General features: G+C 43.5%; 1 protein-coding gene across 2 annotated transcripts; it reads left to right on the top strand.

Annotated features, from left to right (window-relative positions):
* The first annotated feature begins 5,836 nt into the window (after nt 1-5,836).
* Nucleotides 5,837-13,387, top strand: LOC135209574 (lysophosphatidylserine lipase ABHD12-like). Of its 2 annotated transcripts, none has more exons than XM_064242248.1 (4): nt 5,837-5,987; nt 9,128-9,289; nt 10,103-10,227; nt 13,086-13,387. In XM_064242248.1, exons 1-4 carry the CDS (start codon nt 5,949-5,951, stop codon nt 13,117-13,119), a joined length of 360 nt encoding a protein of 119 aa, XP_064098318.1. In that variant the 5' UTR covers nt 5,837-5,948; the 3' UTR covers nt 13,120-13,387. The 2 variants fall into 2 exon arrangements, 1 of the variants encoding a protein (XP_064098318.1); XR_010313386.1 differs by having other exon boundaries at nt 5,858-6,013.
* Nucleotides 13,388-23,101: the final 9,714 nt, after the last annotated feature.

Here is a 23,101-nt window from a genome sequence, read left to right as displayed (position 1 = left end):
GCGCGCGAGTGGACGCCAATCCCGCGCTAGTTGCAGCCAGGCGTGCGCCAGTGGACGCCAGGTGTGCGCCAGTGGACGCCAGGTGTGCGCCAGTGGACGACGCCGTGTGTGCCAGCGGACGCCAGGTGTGCGCCAGCGACGCTCGGGTGGACTAAGATGTGGATTTTCGTTGTCTCCCACCTGTTTTGATGAGACTTTGCAAGTTACTTCGGGTCTTAGAGATACGACCGGAGTTTCTATTAAGGAGTCAGCTTTGCCTTCCACTTCACAGCAACGCGCCTCTTGGAAACTTAGACCAGATAGTCTTAGTCAGCCTTATTTCCTCCTACTTCACCTGTGTCGGAAGCAGAGGTTTAGCGACGCTTCGGTTGAAGTGGATGATGAGAAACCTTTGGCGGCAGTCTCTTCGACTACAGGTATTGACACGCCTTCTTCAATCAGAGTTTGGAGATACGTTTCACCCGGGAAGCTCCTCTCTCCTCCTTCACAACTTTCTTCTTCCAAGATCAACAAGGTCTCGGCATTTGTCAGAATGAAGAAGTAACCCTCAACTAAGAGGGCTCTTCGTAAGGTCCATGACTGGATGGAGAAAAGGAAGTCTCAGGGAAAGACTTCTTTTGCCCTGCCACCTTCGAGACTTAGTGGGAAGGCTGGCATTTGGTATGAAACGGGAGAAGACGTAGGTATTAGACTTCCCTCGTCAGCTCAAGGAGACTTCGCTAGCATTGTGGATGCCTCGAGGAGGTCTCACCTGTCCTCTTCGAAAGTTTCCTGGTCTACTACGGAAATGGATGGTATACACCTTAAAGGCCTTTTTCGGACGTTAGAGGTCTTCAACTTTCTAGATTGGTGTTTGGGAGTTCTGGATGCCAAGTCTAGGAGTTCCGACTCGATTAGTCTGGGGGAGCTGTCCAGCGTAATGTCGTGTATGGACAAGGCCGTCAGAGATGGTTCGGAGGAGCTTACAGCTCACTTTTGCACAGGGCTCTTGAAAAAGAGATCCCTGTTTTTGCAATTTTACAGCCAAATCTGTCCTCTCCGTCACAAAAAGCAGATTTGCTCTTCGCTCCTTTTTCGGATCATCTCTTCCCCCATGGCTATGGTAAAAGACATTGCTACCAGCCTACAGGAGAGGCCACGCAAGATCTCCTCGCACAATCTTCAAGGAGACCTGCGACTTTCCTTCGTCCTCGGGAGTTTCGATTCTCAAGAAATCGAAGCCCTTTCGAGTAGTTCTTCCTCGAGACCAGCCCCTCGAGGAAGAGGCAACTTCCAGAGGCAAAGCCACTGTGCTTGCCAAGAACAAGAAGTGAAGCAGAAGTCCTTCAGTCACGGTTGGAGCCAGGCTTCAGCTTTTTGCGCAAGCCTGGGAAGAGAGAGGTGCGGACAAATGGTCCTTGGACATCTTAAAGAAGGGTTACCGGATCCCGTTCCTGAAACCACCCCCCCCCCGCTGTCTACGACACCCAGGGACATGTCTCCTTCTTATCGGGGAGAAAAGCAACAAGTGCTTTACGATCTGTTAGATCAGATGATCGTGAAACACGCCGTAGAACAGGTCTCCGACCTGAATTCCCCCGGATTTTACAACAGACTGTTCCTGGTGCCAAAGCAGTCGGGGGAATGGCGACCGGTACTCGATGTCAGCAACCTGAACCTCTTTGTCATCAGCAGAGGTTCAAGATGGAGGACACCTCAGTCAGTGATGGGAGCCTTAAGACCGGGGGATTGGATGGCTTCACTAGATCTCCAGGACGCGTATTTCCACGTCCCCATCCACCCCCAGTCCAGGAAATACCTGCGGTTTGTCCCTGAAAGGAAAAGTGTTTCAATTCAGGGCTCTCTGCTTTGGACTCAGCACTGCTCCCATGGTATTCACCCTACTGATGAAGAAACATTGCGAGGTGGCTTCATCTTTCCAAAGTTCAGGATCTCTCTCTACCTGACGACTGGCTCGTACGAGCCTCCTCGAAAGCCGGTGTCTGGAGGACCTTCACACGACCTTGTCGTTAACGAAGTCCCTGGGGCTTCTGGTGAACCTCGAAAAGTCACTCTGCACCCCTTCTCAGTCTTTAGTCTATCTGGGGATTCAGATGGACTCAGTGGCTTTTGGGGCTTTTCCGTCCCAGGGGCGACAACTAGATTGCCTAAGCAAAGTGTCAAACCTTTCTGGGGAAGGAATCATGCTCGGTGAGGGAATGGATGAGTCTGCTGGGGACCATTTCCTCACTGGAGAAGTTTGTTTCCCTAGGGAGGTTGCACCTCAGACCTCTTCAATTCTTCCTTGCCGACAATTGGAAGCACCAAAACACTTTGGATTCCGATTCTGGTGTTCTCAGAAAGGTAAAGGTAAAGGAACCCTAAGGATGGTGGACCGACCCTTTGAAGCTCGCAGAGGGTCTTTCCCTCAAGCTTCAGAACCCCGACCTAGTGTTGTTTTCCGACGCGTCTTCCGCGGGTGGGGAGCAACACTGGGGGGGGAGGAAGTGTCAGGAACCTGAGAGGGGAACAGGTGTCCTGGCACATAAACCTCAAGGAGCTGGCAGCAGTTCATCTGGCGCTCCAGTTCTTTCAGAACGAAGTCTCCGGCAATGTGGTGCAGATCAACTCGGACAACACCACAGCCCTGGCATACCTCAAGAAACAGGGAGGAACCCACTCTCGATCCCTGTTCTTCCTTGCAAAGGAATCCTGTTATGGGCGAAGCACACGACGTCTCTATACTGACGAGATTCATATCAGGGGTAGAAAACGTCCGTGCAGATCTGCTGCAGTCGACAAGGTCAACTTCTGCCGACGGAGTGGACTCTTCATCAGGAAATATGCCAGAGGTTTGTGGAAGTTATGGGGATGTCCTCTCGTAGACTCTTCGCAACTTCCAGGACAACGAGACTCCCTCGCTGTACTGCTCTCCAGTTCTAGACCCAGGAGCAGTAGCAGTAGACGCCCTTCTTTGGGACTGGACGGGGCTAGACGTATATGCCTTTTTTTTCCCCCGTTCAAGGTCCTAGGGGAAGTAATAAGGAAATTCGCGGCATCAGAGGGAACGAGGATGACTCTCATCGCCCCCTTCTGGCCAGCGACCGACTGGTTCACAGAGGTCATGTCTTTTCTAGTAGACTTTCCGAGGACTCTGCCTCCAAGGATAGATCTACTCAAACAGCCCCACTTCGAGAGGTATCACAAAACCTCCCCGCTCTGAGTCTGACTGCGTTCAGACTATCCAGAAGTTTGGCCAGAGCGAGGGGTTTTTTCAAGACCTGTGGCGAAAGCAATCGCAAAACGGCAAGGAGACCTTCTTCTATGCCGTGTACCAATCCAAGTGGGCTGTTTTCCGGAGCTGGTGCAGGAAGAAAGGCATTTCCTCCACCTCTACCTCTGTGAGCCGATCGCAGACTTCCTTCTCTACTTGAGGAATGAAGTCTCTTAGCGGTGCCTACGATAAAATTAAAAAGGCTACAGAAGTGTGCTTTCTGTAGTCTTTAGGCATAGAGTACTGGACTTAGCCAATAACAGAGACCTCCATGATCTTCTGAAGTCTTTCGAGACTTCGAAGGTACCTCAACCAAGAGTTCCTTCTTGGAACTTAGACATTGTTCTAAAGTTTTTGATGTCCAGTAATTTTGAACCTCTCAACTTAGCTTCGCTTAGAAACCTTACAAGGAAGACACTTTTTCTAACTGCTCTGGCGACGGCGAAGAGAGTTAGTGAGATCCAGGCTATAAGCAAGCATGTTGGGTTTAATAACTCTGATGCTGTTTGTTTCTTTAAGCCCTATGTTCTTAGCAAAGAACGAAACCCGTCCAACCTTGCCCAAGACATTTGAAATCAAGGGTTTGACAGAGATCGTGGGTAATGAGCCAGAGAGAGTCCTGTGCCCTGTCAGGGCTCTCAAATTCTATTTAGACAGAACGAAGGACTGTAGAGGACCTTCGGGCAACTTGTGGTGCTCTGTTAAGAAGCCTGATCTTCCCATGTCAAAGAACGCGCTTTCTTTCTTCTTGAGAGACATTAAGGAAGCTCATTCCACATGTGTATAGTGACATTGAAGCTTTTAAAAGTGAATGCCCACGAGGTGAGGGCTATTTCGACCTCGATAGCCTTTCACAGAAATATGGCACTCAGTGACATTTTGAGTGCCACATATTGGCGGAGCAACTCGGTGTTCGCTTTCACACTACCTGCGGGAGGTGAAAGCGACATACGAACATTGCTCGTCGCTTGGACCATACGTCGCTGCAGACACGTTTTGGGGGCAGGAGGTAGCACTCATCCTTTCCTTTAGTGGTTAGGTGAGCTTTTAATTGTGTGTGTTTTTTGGTTTTGTGGTGGGGTTGACCGGCCGAGGCGGATCTCCCTTCTTTTAGTCTAGTTTAGTGGAATACCTTTGGTAGACTAGGCCTAGTGGTTTTTTTGGTTTTTTACTTCGTTGCCCTCATTGTATGGTCAATGGTCTAGTCACATCGTGGTCACGCCCCCGTTGACAGATCATCTTGAGTGCACCAGCTATATAGGTCTCTACCTCGCTGGCAACTCTAGTAGCACAAGCAGACTTACGCGGCAGTAACCACGAAGTCAGCTATGCTAACAGGTAAGGAATCAAGATATCATTTATCTGCATATATATGTTTCCTAAAATTTTCTATTCTGTCTACTCCCACCACCAAAGGTGGGATTCAGCTATATATATATCTGACAGGTAAGTTTCATGAACAAAATGATATTGTAATGATACAATTAAGTTTGTTCATACTTACCTGGCAGATATATATAATCAAGTACCCACCCACCTCCCCTCAGGAGACAGTGGAAATAAAAATTATGAATAGAAAATGGGAATGATTCCTGATACCGCCTCCCAGCGGCGGGAATGGGTACTAACCACCTGACTCCCACTACGTGTCGTAAGTTTTTTTAATTTCTGTCGGACTTCGGAAAATACAGCTATATATATATCTGCCAGGTAAGTATGAACAAACTTAATTGTATCATTACAATATCATTTTTATCAAAACCATCACCGCAGTACAGTAGCATTAAATGTGTGGCTTGTGTAAAATTGAAGTATCCTTTCCTTTATTTTTGTATGAAATCTTGAATATTGACAGTGTTTTCCTTCATTGTTGTTCCATGTGATGTATTTGATACTAAAGCGTTTTTATATATGCTTATATGCGAGGATTCTTTCTTTTAAAAGAACACTAACTTTATGGTTTTGCTTTTGTCATACTGATAGGGAAGGGTCATTTCTTTATATTGTGATTACCACAAATTACTGTACTGGGTAATTTGGGACAGATCCTGTCTCGGTTGTTTTTTATAAGCAAAATCAATCAGTGTTTGGTAAAGAAAACTACACCTACCCTTTACCTTACAGTTTTTCCAAATCTTCTATCTCCCTCTGATAAAAGATTAAGCAAAAATACTTCTGCCTTTAACAGTAAAGTTCCATTTATTTGGTGTTGACTTTTGATAAATAAAATGTACAACAGGACCTTTTGATAAATAAAAAAATGTACAACGGACTTTTTGATAAATAATATGTACAACAATCTGTTAGAAATTATTCAACAATTAAACTTGGCACTTAATTCACAAGTTCTGATTTTTGCTACACTGCTTACTAGCTTGTCTTTCATTTGAACCTGTATGAAGGCAGGTGCCTTTCGGAAAGTAACATATCAATTAAAGTGTTAGAGAAATTACAGTAGTGTTATGAAGAGCTTTTTCCTCATTACCTTTAATGCCATGCAACGCAGTTTTCTGTTAAATTCCACAAATTATATCTTTCTTGTGCCACTTCCACAAATCTCTCTTCATCTCCAGTCTCCCAGCTCATAGTTCTCATTCAAATAGGTCTGGGTCTTCCAACTACTTCTGGTGCCCAGGGAAGGCCAGCTGACACTGTCACATACTATTCTTCCCAGGGTGGTGCGAAGGATGTCAAAATGTTCTCCATCTCCCTTTCATCATTATGTCACGTAGATGTGAGGCTTCTATAATTTCATCTTAGGTATCATTTCTTACTCTCTGCCATCTGACTTCTAATATTCGTCATAAAGCTTTAATTTCATACTGACAAAATTTTTAGATGTACAGGCAGTCCCCGGGTTACGACGGGGGTTCCGTTCTTGAGACGCGTCGTAAGCCGAAAATCGTCGTAAGCCGGAACGACGCTTGGAAATATGTCTTAAACTAATAAAAAGTTTATAAAAACCTTACTTGTAATCCTTTGGGTACACTACATGTGTTTTCCTGTAGTTTATGTACAACATGGAGTTATTTTCATAAAAGAATGCTGGTTCTTGAAGGTAAAAACTATTGTAATCCTCTGGTGACACTACATTCTTGAAGTTTTATGTACAACCTGGAGTGATTTTGCAAAATCTTGAGGGCTACAAGAACAGCTGATTACTATTTACGTATTATATAGACTAATTAAAAGTAAAATGTATCTTTAAATAGGCTATATATTAGTATCAACAAAACATTTCCTGCCATGAGTCAGAGGCCGTTTAATGAAACGAACACTTCTCTGTCCCATCTGTTCAGAAAATAAACGTTACTCAATCCACCCCGAGACCATTGTTGCCAAAGCGTCTCTCTCTCTCTCTCTCTCTCTCTCTCTCTCTCTCTCTCTCTCTCTCTGATCAAATTACATTGGAAACTTGACTATACGATTGCCCTAATATACGAATGTTTTGAGATACAACAGAAAATTTGCTAAAATACAAGCTTTGTTGATATACAACGAAATATTTGAGATACGATTTTGCGATGAGTGTTAGTTGTATAGGTGACCGATAAATGGCGTTCAGTCTGTTTGTTTGTTGGTGCTGCATGTTAACACGTCGTTGTTTAGTTCGTTGTATTTGCGCCTATTTTTCGTGTTATTTTGTCTATTTTATTATTAACCATGGGTCTCAAGCTAAAGACAAAGCAGGTGATAAGAAAAAAAACCCAAAAGAAAATGATTTCGATGGAAGCAAAACATGAAATTATAGCAAAGCATGAACGTGGCATTCGTATCGTCGATTTGGCAAACGAGTATGGTCGAAATCCTTCTACAATATCCACGATCATCAAGCAGAAGGAAGCTATAAAAACCCCCGAGACCATTGTTGCCAAAGCGTCTCTCTCTCTCTCTCTCTCTCTCTCTCTCTCTCTCTCTCTCTCTCTCTCTCTCTCTCTCTCTCTCTCTCTCTCTCTCTCTCTCTCTCTCTCTGATCAAATTACGTACTGGATAATGTCTCTCTTTGGATACTTTGATTTTGCCAAATATTGAGGGCTACAAGAACAGTTTGATTACTATTTACGTATCATATAGACTAATTAAAGTAAACGTATCTTTAAATAGGCTTATATTATTAGTATCAACAAAACATTTACTGGCATGAGTCAGAGGCCGTTTAACGAAACGAACACTTCTCTGTCCTTAACTCGGAGCGTCGGAAGACGCCTCTCTCTCTCTCTCTCTCTCTCTCTCTCTCTCTCTCTCTCACTCTTCTTCTCTCCGTCTCTCTCTCTCTTCTCTCTCTCCTCCTCTCTCTCTCTCTCTCTCTCATCCTCTCTCTCTCCTCTCTCTCTCTCTCTCTCTCTCTCTGATCAAATACTGGATAATGTCTCTCTTTGGATACTTGGAATTTGCGTTGTAATCTAACCAGAAACTTCGTTTTGTTATTATTACTGGAAACAAGCAATGATTTTTTCATTATTTGCGCTTTTGGACTGTTATATGTAAACTAGTATGTATTCATTCGCTCGGAAACTAGTTCCGCATATGAGGCGTCACTAAAAAACATAGAAAAATACAACATAAAAAGTGTCGAAAATCATCATAATCTCAAAATTTTTGTTGTAATCTAACCAGAAACTTATTTTTATTAATATACTGTGCTAAACTATAAAGGATTTTTATCATAGTATGCGTTTTTTAAAGCGTCGAATTGGAACTCGGAGCGTCGGAAGCGTCAGCGTCGTAACCCAGGACGGATTTTTCCATTGAATATTTAAGAAAAAGCGTCGTAACCTCGGAACGTCGTAAGCCGGAACCGTCGTAACCCGGGGACCGCCTGTAGTTACATTGTCATACCATGATTTATTTCCATATAACAAAACCAGATTGCAATAGGCTAATGTATAATCTATCTTTTGTATGCAATTTCTGTCTGATTTCCAAAACTTATCCAGCCAGCTGATCTGATTTGCTTTTTTAAATTTTTTCTTTATATTCCAACTCAAAAGAACATGTATTGAATAATATTGTTTGTTTTTAAATACTATGAAACTTAACCGCATTGTCTCTCCATCTAGTGTTCTTTCACCTCCTTATGCTACTGTTTTTATTCTGTTTGTCTTACATCTATCTCAAGTCTCATCGCTAGATTTCTGATGCCTTTTATTAAGCAAGCTTTATAATTCTAGTGGTATTCTACCAGTGAAAACTGTATCATTTCCGTATTCTAAGGCTGTCAAGATTTTTATTTTACCATACGCTTCAACTGTTATTGTCATATATTACTCTTGCCTGCTAATTGTATAAAGTTAACAGAAGAGTATGAATAGTAACTTAGCTGAATGTTGGATAGGCCTTCTCCACTCCCATTAGTCTAGTTTATCGTAGGCTACACTAGTCATGGAATGTTACACAGGTTTTGAAAAAAAATTTGTATTATATTCTCAGAATTAATTAACATGAATAACATATTCAGAAATTATATTTAGCATAAATAATATATTCAGAAATGATAACTGGCAAGATTAAAATTGATGAAAGATACATACATATTATTAGGATGAAAAGTGAAGCAAGCACTGTATTTCATATTTTATTCCTTCCCATGGGGGGGTTGTAGGCTATTTTGGGTTTCTAAGACTTTCCATTTTTCTGTCACTGTTTAGTATTAGTTCTTGTCAAACTTGCTTCCACAGTAGAATGAGATACCAGAAATATGGTAGGATATTTCCATAAGGATATGACTAGGGATTGTGGCTAATGGAACATTGTAATTGTCAAAATATATTTTGACAGGAACTTTTTGTTTGATATAATTTACAAAAATTAATATGGAAACTTTACTCATGTTTAATTTGTTTCTAATGAAGGTGCTTTTTTTTTTATTTGCAGCTCTTTCGAGGTTTACCATATTTTGATTGGGCATTTGTGGAACCACTTAAGGATATTGACGTCCAATTCCAGAGTGATGTGCATATAACTAAAATAACAACCCCACTTATCATTCTTCATGCACACGACGACCGAGTTATTCCATTTGATCTTGGTAAAAAGGTAAGAAAATTGTAATTTAGTGCATATAATATTTCATGGTTCAGTGCAGTTTAATATGATAAATATTATGATTCTCTCATATGTACTCCATTTACTTGCTAAATTGCATTTTATCTTTCTTTGTTATATTCCTTTTGCTTTATTGTCATGGCTGTATGACGTTCAATTCAAAAAATTATTGCGCAGATTATTCATTTAAGTGAGATTTGTTAAGCCTTTGCCCTCAAGTAAACCCCGTTTTGTTCAATAACAAAAGCTTTAACCTGTGGTGCCATTTTGTTTGTGATGAAAAGTTTCCCTGACACCTTACCTGAAGGGAGAAGGGCAGTTTATGACAAGTGAGTAGTGCATCTGTACCGTAAGGTCTGTTCAGTTTAATCTGTCAGAGCAATTCATTCTTTTTTTATTGTATGTGTGGAGATTACGTTCCTCAGACTTCAAAGATTTGATGAGGAATGTCTTTATCTGTTTAGTTATATTGTGAAGGAGAGGAATGTTCTTATCTGTTTAGTTATATTCTGGAGGATATTTTTATCATTCTTGTAATCAGCTTTCTTCATTTGTGGTATTTTGATCTAATATCTCACCCTAATTCTCATGATCACGTGGTAAAAGTTATTTATATAATGGTATAGTAGTTATTTTCCTTATTGTTAAGGATATTTTTTTATCAAGTTATCACAAGATCTGAGCTATAAATTTAGTAATTGAAAAGGATATTGCATACCACAAATTTTACAATTTATATTGTTAAATTCAATCCTATACCCGAAATATGATGTGAACATTTTTATGTTTATATCTCTTTTATAGTTACATGAAGCTGGTCAGAATGGAAGATCTCCTGAGCACCCCATTAGTTTCATAGAGTTTAAAGCAGAATTGGGCTATGGTCACAACTATATTGCAAAAGCCCCAGAACTGACATCAATCATAAGGTAAGCAAATTCTGACAAGTTGTAATTTTATTTATTTCATCTGGACAATACCATTTTATAATTCTAATAATCATAGAAAAGATTCTTGACAGGTCAAGCTGAGTGCAACAGTTAACATATAGCTAGTATATTCTGGCTAATGTAAACTAGATTTTGTAAAGTTTTATAAAATATCCTAGAGTAAAATAAACGTGCCCAGATTGTAAAGATTCTCTTGGATATTGTGTTATGCTCATCGGATGGGGTCTGTGTATTGGTTGGCCCTTACTGTATGCCTTGCATGGCATACTGAAACTGGTTCTAAAAGTTCTTTGTACCTTTCTTTTGGTCCCAGCTGCATATTTTCTGCCTTCTACTTTTCATCTATTTCCATTGGTTTCTTCTCACATAGCAGTCTAACTAATTTAATTTTTCCTGGTTCCATTTTCAGTTCTCATTTCTTTTTAAAAGCCAATTCTTTGTGGAGCCCTATGAGAGTATCAGTATGACTTAGTGGCCTCATTGAACTACTTTTTAATAATAATGGTTATAAAATGTCATTGAGACATTCTAAAAAAGGTAGAAGAGTTTTTACTTATGGATTAAGAAATTATTGATCCCTTCCTCTTGTAGGAAGAAGAAGAAGGGGAAGTCTAGGGTTTCTTGCTATAAGTCCCAACAAACTTCATGTAAGTCCTCTCCTGTCTTGAAGTAAAGCAGGGGTTCTCAGTCACCTACAGTTGATCATCCAGCCTCTTGGTAGGGAAGGTACTTGCCACCCCGCACCAGCATAGCATAATTAGACAAGAGGACTGCTTTCGACTCTTTCAGGCAATGTCTGTAGGGATTACATGTTGATGAGCCAGTTAGTTTCTCTTGCTCTGTGCAAGCTCAATCTTGAGACCAAGTGAACTTAGTTGCTTGGATCACCACTTCCGCTCATGCCTTTAAAGATACACAAGAAGTGTGTGCAACCTGTTCATTTTGTGCGTGTTTAGTTCTTCGGCAAGTAATTGCACAGATAACTGGTTAGCCTCTTTCCCTTGTGCCTCATTTGGGGCATACCTGGGTAAAGCCAGCACTGCCTACTTGCTCAAGGCATGTGCAATCTCTGGAGCATGTATGTATCAAGTACAGTCATTCTAGGAATAGGTTTCCCATAAGCTCTTCCTCCACTTGTGCTTGTGGTTTGCTGTGTGCTTGGGAGTAAGTGGGCAAAGCAGGGCATGTTTCCATGCACCTTCCACTAGTTAGGCCATTACCGAGTAAAGAGAGGGTGCTAGGGTAATAGATTCAAGATCCAAACACTGTTTAGAAGGTTTGACTGATGAGTTTCATGGTACAAATCAATGTAGGAGTTCCAACCAAACACCACAAGGTCACAAATGAGCTAGGGAGCAGAAACAGAAGATAGAGCCCATGCCCTTGAAGATATTATGTGTCTGGACAACTCCATTCCTCCAGGACCCCATCTAGCACTCAGGAGATTATTTCACTCTTTCTGTGGCGGAATCAAAAGCTAAGTAACAAAAGCAAGCAAACGCCCCACAGTTACGTTAATCGTACCAGCTAACAAAATTTCCCTCACTCACACTTTCCCCTTTACGTTACCTTTAACCTGCAGGACAATTGGTTCAATGAAATACCGAACACACAAAACACAAACAGGTACTCCCCTCTGGCTTCTGATACTCAGGGCTAGGCTGTGCTGTCTGCCGGATATAGGCTAGCCGACACAACCACCGCCGACAACCAAACACAAACCAACCACCCGAGACCCACAACCCCACAACCACTCAATAACCCAACAAATCACTGCAGACGAACACCAACAGCCCGAAAGAACATGACAACCACACGACTTCCCCCAGCACAACAACCCACCAAGACCAACACTGCCCCAACCAGCACTCACAGACACCGAAAACGCACCACCAACCTCTTCAACCTCACCACAACCAGACAGACAGACACAGACACAACAACTTCACAACACCAAAACAACTAACCACCAAAGGATAACTGCTGCCAAAACCAACTCTGACTTCACCAGACGCCTCACTGCTTACGACGCTCGTAACAGACTTCCACTGACATACTACAGAGCGCCACAACAGACATGCTTCCGACCGCCATTTAACCACTCCCATTCATTCTTCCACCCATTCTCTCTCTTTCTCTCTCTCTCTCTCTCTCACACAACTTTTGGAGACGTTGTCAAATATAAACTACTATCATTACTCCTCCATAATTCTTGACCTAAGAATAATGGTGGAGGCGTCCATGGAGATGGGAACGGAGTCCTGAGACTGGGTAATCCACTGTACTATCACTCGGCTTGTTTTCACATCTTCAGGCTAAGGTATCTGGATCTCTCCACCTTGGTAATGTTACCAGTGCTCATGAGGAGTTTCAAACAGAAGTAATCAACAAAATATTTTCTAGAAAAAAAAAGATTAATAAATTGAGAGCTAAAAGAGGAATGAAATTAAATTAACTTTATATTCCAAACCTGATTAGCCAGAGAGGGCTCTATTGGCTGGTGTATCTTACATAAAAGGAGGCTGGCTGTCTCCCTATACCTATAGGTCAAAGGTGGGCATACATATATTGTCACTCACTCATTGATTGATTTTCTAGTAACTCATTAGTTGATATTCTAGTGGTTTTTCTTCTCTTCAGAAGCAATGCATCTGGGGATATGATACTGTGAATTAAGGCTAGCTATGATTGATGAGTTTATGAAACAATGGACATTTTTGATGACCAATTTCAACCAACAATAAGGCTTAACATGTTCATATAATAATTAGTATGTAACTTAGTCGAGCATGTCTTTTCAGTGTATAATTAATATAATAATGTGTTCTGCTCCCCAGGGATTTCATCAAGTCTGCACAGAAGAGTATTTAAGCAAAAACTCCATGAAAGTATTTAACTTGAGTAAGTAATTTTAAAAGGAACACTTTCAATAGAAAACATGTTTACAATTATATAATTTATGTAATAAATGTTAGAGATTTATGTGATAATTTATGCTTGTAAATGGTTACATTTTCGAAGGTCTTAAGCTGTCTGTATATTTTGTTGTTTTTTTATGCTTTAGCATATGTTTTATAGCCTTTTTTTGTACAGTTGGGAATATTGCAGTTAATAATGTACAAATTTTATGAAGTTTTGTTAGATAATAAAAAATTACTTATGACTTTGGATTATGTTTAAAAATTTTATTTATAAAAGTTCATATGTGAAACAGTAGTATTACTTAGATCACCATCTTTACAAGTCTCAGAGTTCTCAATATTTTTGTGGCAAGACTAAATATAATGGCCCAAAAGTTTAATTTAACTTAACTTTTATGAAGTAATATCTGTTATTACTTTTAAATGACATGCATACCCTATAGATTTAAAAATTATATTGTCAAAATAAAAATATGGCATTATTAATAATGCAGACTGATATAAAAAGTGCTAAAATAAAGTTTATTAAAGCTTCAAATACTGCTACAGAACTCATCAGATGAGTTTATTCATTTTGTGGCCTTACAACTTATATCACACAAAAGGCAATATATAAATTAAAAAATGCTACATGTTACTTACCTCAAAAGCTAACACATTACTCTAGTACATATATACATGTATCGTGATGTTTATGACATTGAATACAAGTCTTGTATTTCTTACTGAATACAAGTCTTGTATTTCTTAGCATACAAATACATATTCTACAAGTGCTTTTATCTGCAGGAGGAGCATAAAATAAATAGGCTATTCAAAACTGATGCAAATTACCTGTGAGTACAGAGAAAATCTAGTCAAAAGAGCTAACTCAGAAAGGGGGAATGAGAGACCACTGTCTAACTTATAGCTTACAAATCACTTTCATTTTATAGGAATACCTTTAGTGGGTGTTGAGAGATGGGCCTTCATGCAAAATGACAATTTGTCGAAAATTGCATTTTTCCTAACTATACAAACCTGAGGTCCTTTAACAATAGGAAGTAGCTAGCGGCAGCTGGAACGGTCGTAAGCTTCGAACAAGGGGAGAACGGTAGTTAACTGCTTGTCCAACAGTCGCGCGGTAAACAAATCACTTTTGCTTTTGGCCCATGTAAAATACGCAGAGTGAGGGGTAGCATGAGGAGGGACTATATGTAAAGGACCTCAGGTTTGTATAGTTAGGAAAAATGCAATTTTCGACAAATTGTCATTTCTTCCGATACGTAATACAAACCATCGGTCCTTTAACAATAGGAAGACTCACTTCTTGGTGGGAGGAATCTGAGTCTTTGATGAACAGACTGGTGTTCGTCCATCCCTGGAATGCCTCCCTGGTCGTAAGAGCGAGGGAGGGATCCAAGCCTCTGTCCGATTGATCGGGGTGTGCACCGCAGGATCAATGGTCAGACCTCTGGGCCGAGTACTAAGAGAGAGGCAAGCGTATCTCTTCGTACCAGCAAGCACGAAACTTTGTTTCCTGTTTGCAAGAGGCAACATAAGTATGGGTTTGTCTCAAGCTGGCATCCACTTCCTCCCCCTTGTTTGGAGGAAGTGGTGGATATACGCTCCTATCCCTAGTGAAAGGGATAGGATGGGGCTCTGTTGAGTAGCTCACCTGCATCTTGTCCTTATCCAGCAAGGTGACGACCGTGTCCCTCTAACCACAGGTAAGGGGAAGGGGAAAAAGATTAGGGAAGAGGAGCCAGTCACACTCTCATTCACTCATCCATTCTTACGGTCACACCAGGACTCGATGCTGTTCAGCCTGCGAGGGTCTGGGTTCGCTACACAACGTGTTGAGCAGGCCACCACGGGGTCCCCGCCGGGAAAAAGATCAAGGGACCTGTGGGCAATATCCCGAAGGTAGAAGGAGGGGCATGTGGTCTGGTTGGACCAGCCCCTGCCTTCAGTACCTGCGCCACGGAGAAGTTCTTGCGGACAAGGCAGCATCTCCTTCGCATCGAAGGCGGTGAAGTCCATTAGGGAGGGGACTGTGAACGACTCGAACCAATCGTCAGGGACCGAAGGGTTCTGAGTCTTCGCTACGAAGTTCGGTACGAAATCGAGCGTCACGGATCCCCATCCCCTGGATGCTTGACTTCGCAGGAGAAGTCATGCAGTTCCTCAGAGGAAAAGAAGGGAATAGTCGCATGACTTATCCCTCTTCTCTACTTCGGTGATGTCCAGTACCCATACTGGTCTGTCCGTTTACCACGAAGTCTCTCGCATCCTCCTATCCCCATGCAGCGAAGTTCTCGGTAGTGGATAGGACACCGACACTCCATGGTGGGTGTCGATGGTATGGGTACTGTGACAAGCTATTAAAACTAAGTAATGATTGCTCTGTAACAACCGAACTAAGTCAACAGCGTAGTTTCGTAACTGACTCGTGGCGCTCTGACAGTGACAGCTGCCGACTGACTGCGTTCGGTAGGATGGCAAGTTGTCCAAGCATCCAAGTAAGTCACGTGACCTTTGCCTTTAAAGGGTTATGCCGAGAGACCAAACAAATATGTATTTGTTGTCACCAATGCCGGACAGCGAGGTGATGATTCTCTTAAGGCATGTGCCCAACAGGCGAAAGTCAATTGCCTTCTAGAGACCGAGGTCCCTGAAGGCAAAACATCTCATAGTTGTTGAATCTCAGCTAAGGAGAAACAACACTATGTACCGTTGAAGACGAAGGTAGATATTGAATGCAACCTACGTCTTCACAGACGAATCGAGAGAAGGATTCTCAAGATTCATAACCTGTGCTTACAAATGACTGAAAACGCTAACCGTTATTTCATTGCTGTCCGGTGAGAAGTCGTAGTTGCAATGAAAGCGGGGCGTTCTTCAGTAATGAAAACACAGGGGAAAGCCGCCTGAAGAACTGCTTCTCATGGGCTGAACATTTGGAAGTAGAGCTGTCAGGTCGGAGAGTAGGCGATGTCTTATGACACATCTGTTAATTCAGGTTGAACAATGAACAATTGTACCCCTATGAATACGAGATATTTTGAAGACAAACTCAGATGTCTGCAAAATCATTCGCATTATCGCGGTGCGATGCAGCGGGAGACTTGTACAGACTTCTGTTACCGTGCGGTAAACAGAAAGATGAAAGAGTCCAAGAGATATCTCTGTTGAAAATTCTCGCAATGTCGAAGGTGATGGAATCTAGCGTCACCGCAGTAAATGGTCCTTCATTATTGCGAGAATCCCCGTTAATCAGAGACCTAAGTCCATGATTGTTGGGCAGAGATACGGTTCGGTAGTCAATCAAAGCAGGGAAGAGAGAGACATAACTGACCGTGCATCTCGGAGGCCCAGCTGATACTGAGCTGCTATCAGGCAGTTCAATACGCAGTAGCTGAGCCTGGCCTCTCGCTGACTCGTCATCCTGAGTTGCCAGGTAATCCATTATTCCACGAAGGAATGCGTTTGGCTAGAACCACCGAACATAAAAGATATGCTCGAGCAATTATATTTAGGCGAAACGAATTTCGGTAAATATAAAAGTTGAAATGGTGTTGTCGTGACAAAACCATAAGTACAGGTATTCTCCTACTTACGATGGGGTTAGGTTCCGAAAAACCCATCGTAAGTTGAGAAAATCGTATCTCGGATATAGCCTAGCCTACACTAAGTTAATCAGTACCATATAGGCTAGGCTATATACACATATATGGAAGATTAGCCTACACTACACAGTATACCTATACATATAAGGTATAGTAATTATTAATATCAGCTAGTTCGGGTGTTTCAATGCAGATTGACTTATGATAATTAAGTATAAAAAGAAACTTAATAATAAGAACAAGGATCAGACTGTAGCGTAAAGGGTACTCACCAAGATTCGGTCCGTTGTCGGCATACGTGATCGGTGTCAGGCTGTTCATGGCTACTATAACTAAAGATCGGAAGAGGAGGATGATGATAAAGCAGCAGGATCATCAATTCGCTCTTCCTCAGATCTTCTTCTGTAAGTTCAGGTGTCTCGAGGAAACACTGTTCCGAGACGTACAGGATCGAGTCTCAAGTGAGGGGGTATGGGCTGGGGGAAGCGGAATGCACTGGAGTCGTTCTCTTGTTGAAAAATCCATCATTTGTAGGTTGCACAGTTGCGTTTTTTTCGTTCTTCATAAATTAATCGGTAACATGCACCACTGTCTTGATGAGGCCCCTCCCTGAACTTGGCAAACCGTTCCTCGTCCCCATCCATTTCACTTAAAAGTTTCAGTCCTTGATCAAATAAAGCAAACGCCTCTGCCAGTTTTTTAGTCGTAAACGTCCGCTCCTGCTCTTTTATTTCTTCTTCCTCTTCTGCTTTTTTTTTCTCTTCTGCAAGGTGCAATTAAATCCTCTGCCGTTAGCTCTACATCTTGCACATCTATAAGGGTTCTTGGATATCTTCCTCGTCAATTTCTAAATCTAAACTTTTCCCAAGTATCAAGATCTTTTATTGATTTCCACTTCTTCTTCATTCTGATCGAAACCTTTAAACGAGTTCACATACATTTCAGCAGATTTTCCCAGACCCCATTCATACACTCTTTCTTTACCTCCTTCCACGCCCTTCCAATGTTCATAATGGAGTTTAAGAACATAAATTCTTTCCAGAAAGTTCTGAGATCTTTCTCCTCGTTATCCGTAGCCTGAACAGCCTGCGCAAACGTGTTCCGAAGATAATACGCCTTGAACGTAGCCACAGCACCCTGATCCATGGGTTGTATGAGAGAAGTTGTGTTTGGCAGAAACACAACTTTTACATTCTCGTTAATACTATCTCCGATGTGCTGAGGGTGGCCAGGAGCATTGTCGAGAATCAGAAGAATTTTGAAGGGGATGTTATTTTTTCTACAATAATCTTTCACTTCCGGAATGAAAGCAATGAACGAACCAGTCCTCGAACAATATTGCAGTCATCCAAGCTTTTTTTATTATGACGGTAATGCACAGGAAGTGTTCCTGCTTGTCGATGTTTTTTAAAGCCCTTGGATTTTCTGAGTGATAAATCATAAAGGGCTTAAGTTTATACCCAGCCACATTTCCCCCAAGCAGAAGAGTCAATCGATCCTTGTATGCCTTAAACCCGGGCATCACCGTTGCTTCTTTGTGGATGTAGGGACCGTTGTGGCATACGTTTTCCAATAAAGTCCGGTTTCGTCACATTAAAGATTTGCTCTGGCAAGTAGCCTTCATTAACGACGATCTCGTTTAAAACATCCTTAAATTTAGCGGCCCGTCGGCATCAGCGCTTGCTGCTTCACCGCTAATTTTCACACTGTGAAAATTATGGCGGTTCTTGAAACGACGAAACCATCCAGCACTTGCTGCAAAACTTTTGTTGTGGTTATCATCATAATTCTTCTTCAGCTCTTCAAAAGCATGCGCGCCTTTGTCCTCGATGGGTTAAGAGGGTTGAGCGTCATACGCTTTTTGTAGTTTGATCCTCCATCCACGTGGACCAGTAATTGCTCCATTTCTTCCAAAGGCCCTATCCTCTTCTTTGATATAACCGTGAATGACTGAACAGATGCCTTTACAGCATCCATTACGCGTTTCTTGTCCTTGAGGATGGTGGATACCGTCGATTGCGATAAACGTTCGTCACGTGCGATAACCATGACTGCCTTTCCCGCTTCACGCTGGTTTATTATTTTCAGTTTCTGCTCCAAAGTGATGGGATTGCCTCTTCTTTTTTGCACTACCAGCAGGACACCCTATTTGGTTGTTTGGCAGACATAGTTTTTTTGTTTTAATTTTCGGTACTTAAAAAACTCTCAAATCACAAACGAACACCGACTTAATGTTTCTTGGTTCAAAACGAGCGCAAGTGAGGTCGAACTCATTGCCGCTGTACCTACGCCAGCCTCTCGCTCGTCGGGCCAACATATCGTACAGCGTAGTAACGCTGCTGCCAGCGCTCGCTGTGCGCGAAATTTAAAATACGCATTTTCAACTTATTTTTTTTTTTTTTTTTTAGTATTAAATTGCTAACCCCATCGTAACATCGGATTATCGTAAAACGAATTATCGTAACTCGAGCACTACCTGTATATAAAATTGAAACTGAAAACTCCTGGGAGGTTGCAGGCAACCCCGAGTTGCAGTTCAATTAGAATACTTCTCGTCTAAGTCGCAATCCGTAGATTAACTAGGATATGCACCTACCCCTCGGACAATTCAACTGCTTAGCAGAATCATGTCGCGAGGTTAATATACGTAGTATATTTGTAGGATTCTGAACAACGATCTCCATCCTAATTCTTTCCTTCAAGAAACAAAAATAAGGATTGGAGATCGACCACCTTCGATCTCTATCAAAGAGAGTGAAGGAGAAGTCTTCCTCGAAGGAAAGCTTCAATGATGAACAGAATACTAAGACGATAGTTCAAGCCAAACTGGATATTCCCGTCCGTTCTTCTCTATTCCAGGTTGGTCGCCTACTGTGAGATAGTCTTCTTTCAGCAGCAGTCTTCTTCCCAATACTAGAAATTCCAGGAACTCGAGCATAGGCGAGGTTCCCGATTATCGTGTAAACATATCGGGGATTCTCGTCTCGCTCACTTTGGACCGTGGTCTCGCCGAGTGTTTGGAGATCGTAAAAAACTTGAAAACACTGAATGCGCTAGAAATTCCGTAGAATTCTAAGCAGTCTGCGAAACCCCCACCGAATTCGTCAAACGATATCGGCTGGTGGTCCTCTCGATTCCCGTAGAAATCGAGAATGGGGCAGGATCCCTCCTCAACGACCGGGGCTTACGTCAGGTAGGACCCGAAGGTCCCCCCGGTAGCGCAGTCCCCAACGTGGGATCCTACAGAGAAATCTCTGTAGGATCCCTCCCCTTTCCCTCGTAGCCGTAAGGAGAGAGGGAATGGGGGAGGAATTGGATACTCGCTCGCCTTCCCAGTGGAACTAGCGGTTGGAGAAGAGTAGGGAGCAGCCATCGCCTTGCGGCGATGGCCTCTCAGAGTCTGGGAAAACGTATCGTCAGGAGAAAAAACGTTTTCCCGAGGAGGGTTACAAACTCTCACTGTAGGTAAGGGTCTGCCGCCACTGTGAACGTCGTCTGGGTGGCGGGGCTGATCGACACCTGACAGGAGAGAGCCGATACCGTCCTCCGACTCATTCCAGTCCGCCTCGTCGAGGTCGAAACCTCTCAGAGGACCGAAGGAGCTACAGTAATACCTTGGGTTACGAATTTAATCCGTTCCAGAACCTGCTTGTAACCTAAAAAATTCGTAACCCCAAATGGGATTTTTCCCATAAGAATGTTATAAAAAGCAAATAATGCGTTCCATCCCGACCATGAATAACCATTTTCAATTCATATTTTTCCATTTATTTTTGTTCACTAAGGTTGAAAATCGTGTAGGAATTACATAAAATTATAAAATTGAAGAATGAAATTAATATAAACACTAGATTTAATATGCATACACAGTAAAACCTGAACTTTACCTTTGGCGAGTGTGGCTGCTGGCTTGACGGAGACGGGAGGAGGGAAGGTGAGGAGGATAGGGTTAGGGCTTGGGGGGGAAATCTCCCTCCGTGAACACTTCTGGAAGACTTTCTGGTTCTTTCTCTAGAGAGCACCGTTCACTACGATCACTATTTTACGCTTACGCAACACTATGTTGTCTTTCACAATTTTGAAAAAATATTTTTCTATGAGCAAATTTTCTACATCGTCGAGAATATAAGGCCGTTGTTTCGTCAATACTGTGACACCTTTTGATGCTTTACTGGCTTTAATTTCTTCATTTTTCTTCAAAATAGTGCAGATTCGTTTTGATTGCGACCGCTTGAAGAATGCTGCAATGTCTTTTCACAAGCACTCGCCTTTATCATGCATTTGGATAATTTCCTTCTTCATTTCGACTGTAATCATCTCCTTCTTTCTTATGCTTTCCTTCTTGCTGCTTGCCTTCGTCATCTTGGGAGCCATTGTCTTTAGTAGGGTATTTGGGTAATAGTAATGTATAAGCACTATCACGGAAACACAACACGTGCGCAAATCACTAAGCAAATTTGAGAGCGTATCACGGACAGATGCGTTCAATCTTACCGCCAGCGAGATATTGAAAGAGTTATGGTTGAAAAAGGGTCAAGGGATGCGTAGGAGGAAGTCACGTGACCCTCGTTAAGTTTTTTGGCCGAAAAAATGCATTCGCAGATCCCACGCTCATCCGATGTAAACAAAGCAGGCGTTAAGTTTTGGCCGAAAAAATGCGTTCGCAGATCCCACGCTCATCCGATGTAAACAAATCAGGCGGCCTCCCATGATGGAATTCGCGCATTCGTATTCCAAGCGAAATTCGTATTCCAGAATGAGGGCGTCACTTCGTAAGTTAAAAAATTCGTATACTAATCGGTTCGTAACCCAAAGTATTACTGTATTTAAATACGGTGTCCCTGAAGACACGTAGAAACTGCCGCTGTCGCAGTAGAGGTAGTTGGAAGTAGCTTGATCGACCGGCCAGAACTGAGAGAGCCTTCTTGTCCGGAGACGAGAGACTCTGGTTCAAGAGCAGAATCGGTTCAAAAGCTCCGATCGCGGCAGACCCACCGTCGGTTTGGGTTCCCTCTCGGGCCCCAAAACGACTCGAGCAGAGACCTGGGCTCTGCTGGTGGGAGCGGCAATCCTTCCCCGAGGTCGTTGCGCTGACGAATCAGCGCCATAACCTCGACAAAGTTCCTCTGGATCTCGGAAGTCATAGCATCTTGCAGAGTAGGACCGTCAAGCCCCTCGAACAAGAGCATTCCGAGAACCTCTCCCTTAAAGGAGGAGGAACTGCCATAGACCCCTCTCGGATTCCTCCTGCCACTTGCGCGTACGTCCTGGTCGGTCCGAAGATCGTACCTGGTACTTACGGCGTCGTGACGGGATAGTGCGGGGTATGCCCCTCACGATCACCCTGCTGTGCCTCGCTCTTCCTGGTGCAAACTGAGGAAGTTGCAGGCACGGGAGAGGAAGAGATGACGCTCCTCTTTCGCTCGCTGGCAGAACCAGCGGGCTTGGAGGGCTGCAGGCGATCGCCACTTTGCAGGCCTAGTCGAGCCGTTTCCCAGGGAAACGGCTGGACCGAGAACAGCGGCCCCGATCTCGTGTGCAGAGGAGCTGCTGCTGGTCCCCCTATCCGCCCGGTCCCTGTGGGAGCGGCGGTCAGGTGACCTGCTAGGCTCGCTGTCGCGGTGAGACCGGATGAGCGTCCTCTCGGCGCATTGAGCCGCCGGTACCAGCCGCTCGGCTGGTACCAGCTGCTCGGCTGGCACCGACGGCTGCGGGGACCCCTTCCTCGCCTCAGTGCGTGGCCGGTCGGAGACCGTCACGTCAGCCGCCCAAGCAGCCGGCTGGTCGCTGCGAGAGCGTCCGCTGGCCTGGCGAGAGTCGTCTGCACGACTCTCGCCAGTCTTCTGCTCCGCGCTTCGGTCTTGACGAACGAGCGAGCCTCGGGCGTCAAGACTTTGGCTGGACGGTCTCCCGCGGGAGACCGTCCACTCGGTACTTCTCGCGAACGAGAGGCCGAGGCGGATCCTGGTTTAGCGGCAGAACCGCTAGAACCAGGCGAGGAAGTGCCAGCCGAAGCTGGTACTCCTCTGGTCCCCGTCTTCTTCTCCTTGGTAGAAGAAGAGACGGGCCCTGTTCCCGAGGGAGCAGGAGGACCAGCAGAAGAGCTCCCCGAATCGCCGGAGCGAGACGGGCCCTTAGAAGGTCCCGAAGGAGCCTTCTTAGGGGGGAAAACCCGGGTTACCAGCTGGTCGCTGCAAGAGCGGCCGCTGGCCTGGCGAGAGTCACCTGAGCGGCTCTCACCAGCCTTCTGCTTCGTGCCGCGTCTTGGCGTCGAGCGAACTCTGGCGCCGAAACTTGGCTGCACGGTCTCCCGAGGGAGAACGT

The sequence above is a fragment of the Macrobrachium nipponense genome, chromosome 38 (genome assembly GCF_015104395.2).
Source record: "Macrobrachium nipponense isolate FS-2020 chromosome 38, ASM1510439v2, whole genome shotgun sequence".
NCBI classification, from domain to species: domain Eukaryota; kingdom Metazoa; phylum Arthropoda; class Malacostraca; order Decapoda; family Palaemonidae; genus Macrobrachium; species Macrobrachium nipponense.
Note: the sequence above shows the minus strand (reverse complement) of the source record. Positions and strands in the feature narration are given on the sequence as shown.

Coding starts and splice junctions, on each gene's coding strand:
- LOC135209574 (XM_064242248.1), top strand. CDS start 5,949: ATGTTCTCCATCTCCCTTTCATCATTATGTCACGTAGAT. Junction 9,290..10,102: donor CATTTGATCTTGGTAAAAAG/GTAAGAAAATTG, acceptor TCTCTTTTATAG/TTACATGAAGCTGGTCAGAA. Junction 10,228..13,085: donor GAACTGACATCAATCATAAG/GTAAGCAAATTC, acceptor TCTGCTCCCCAG/GGATTTCATCAAGTCTGCAC.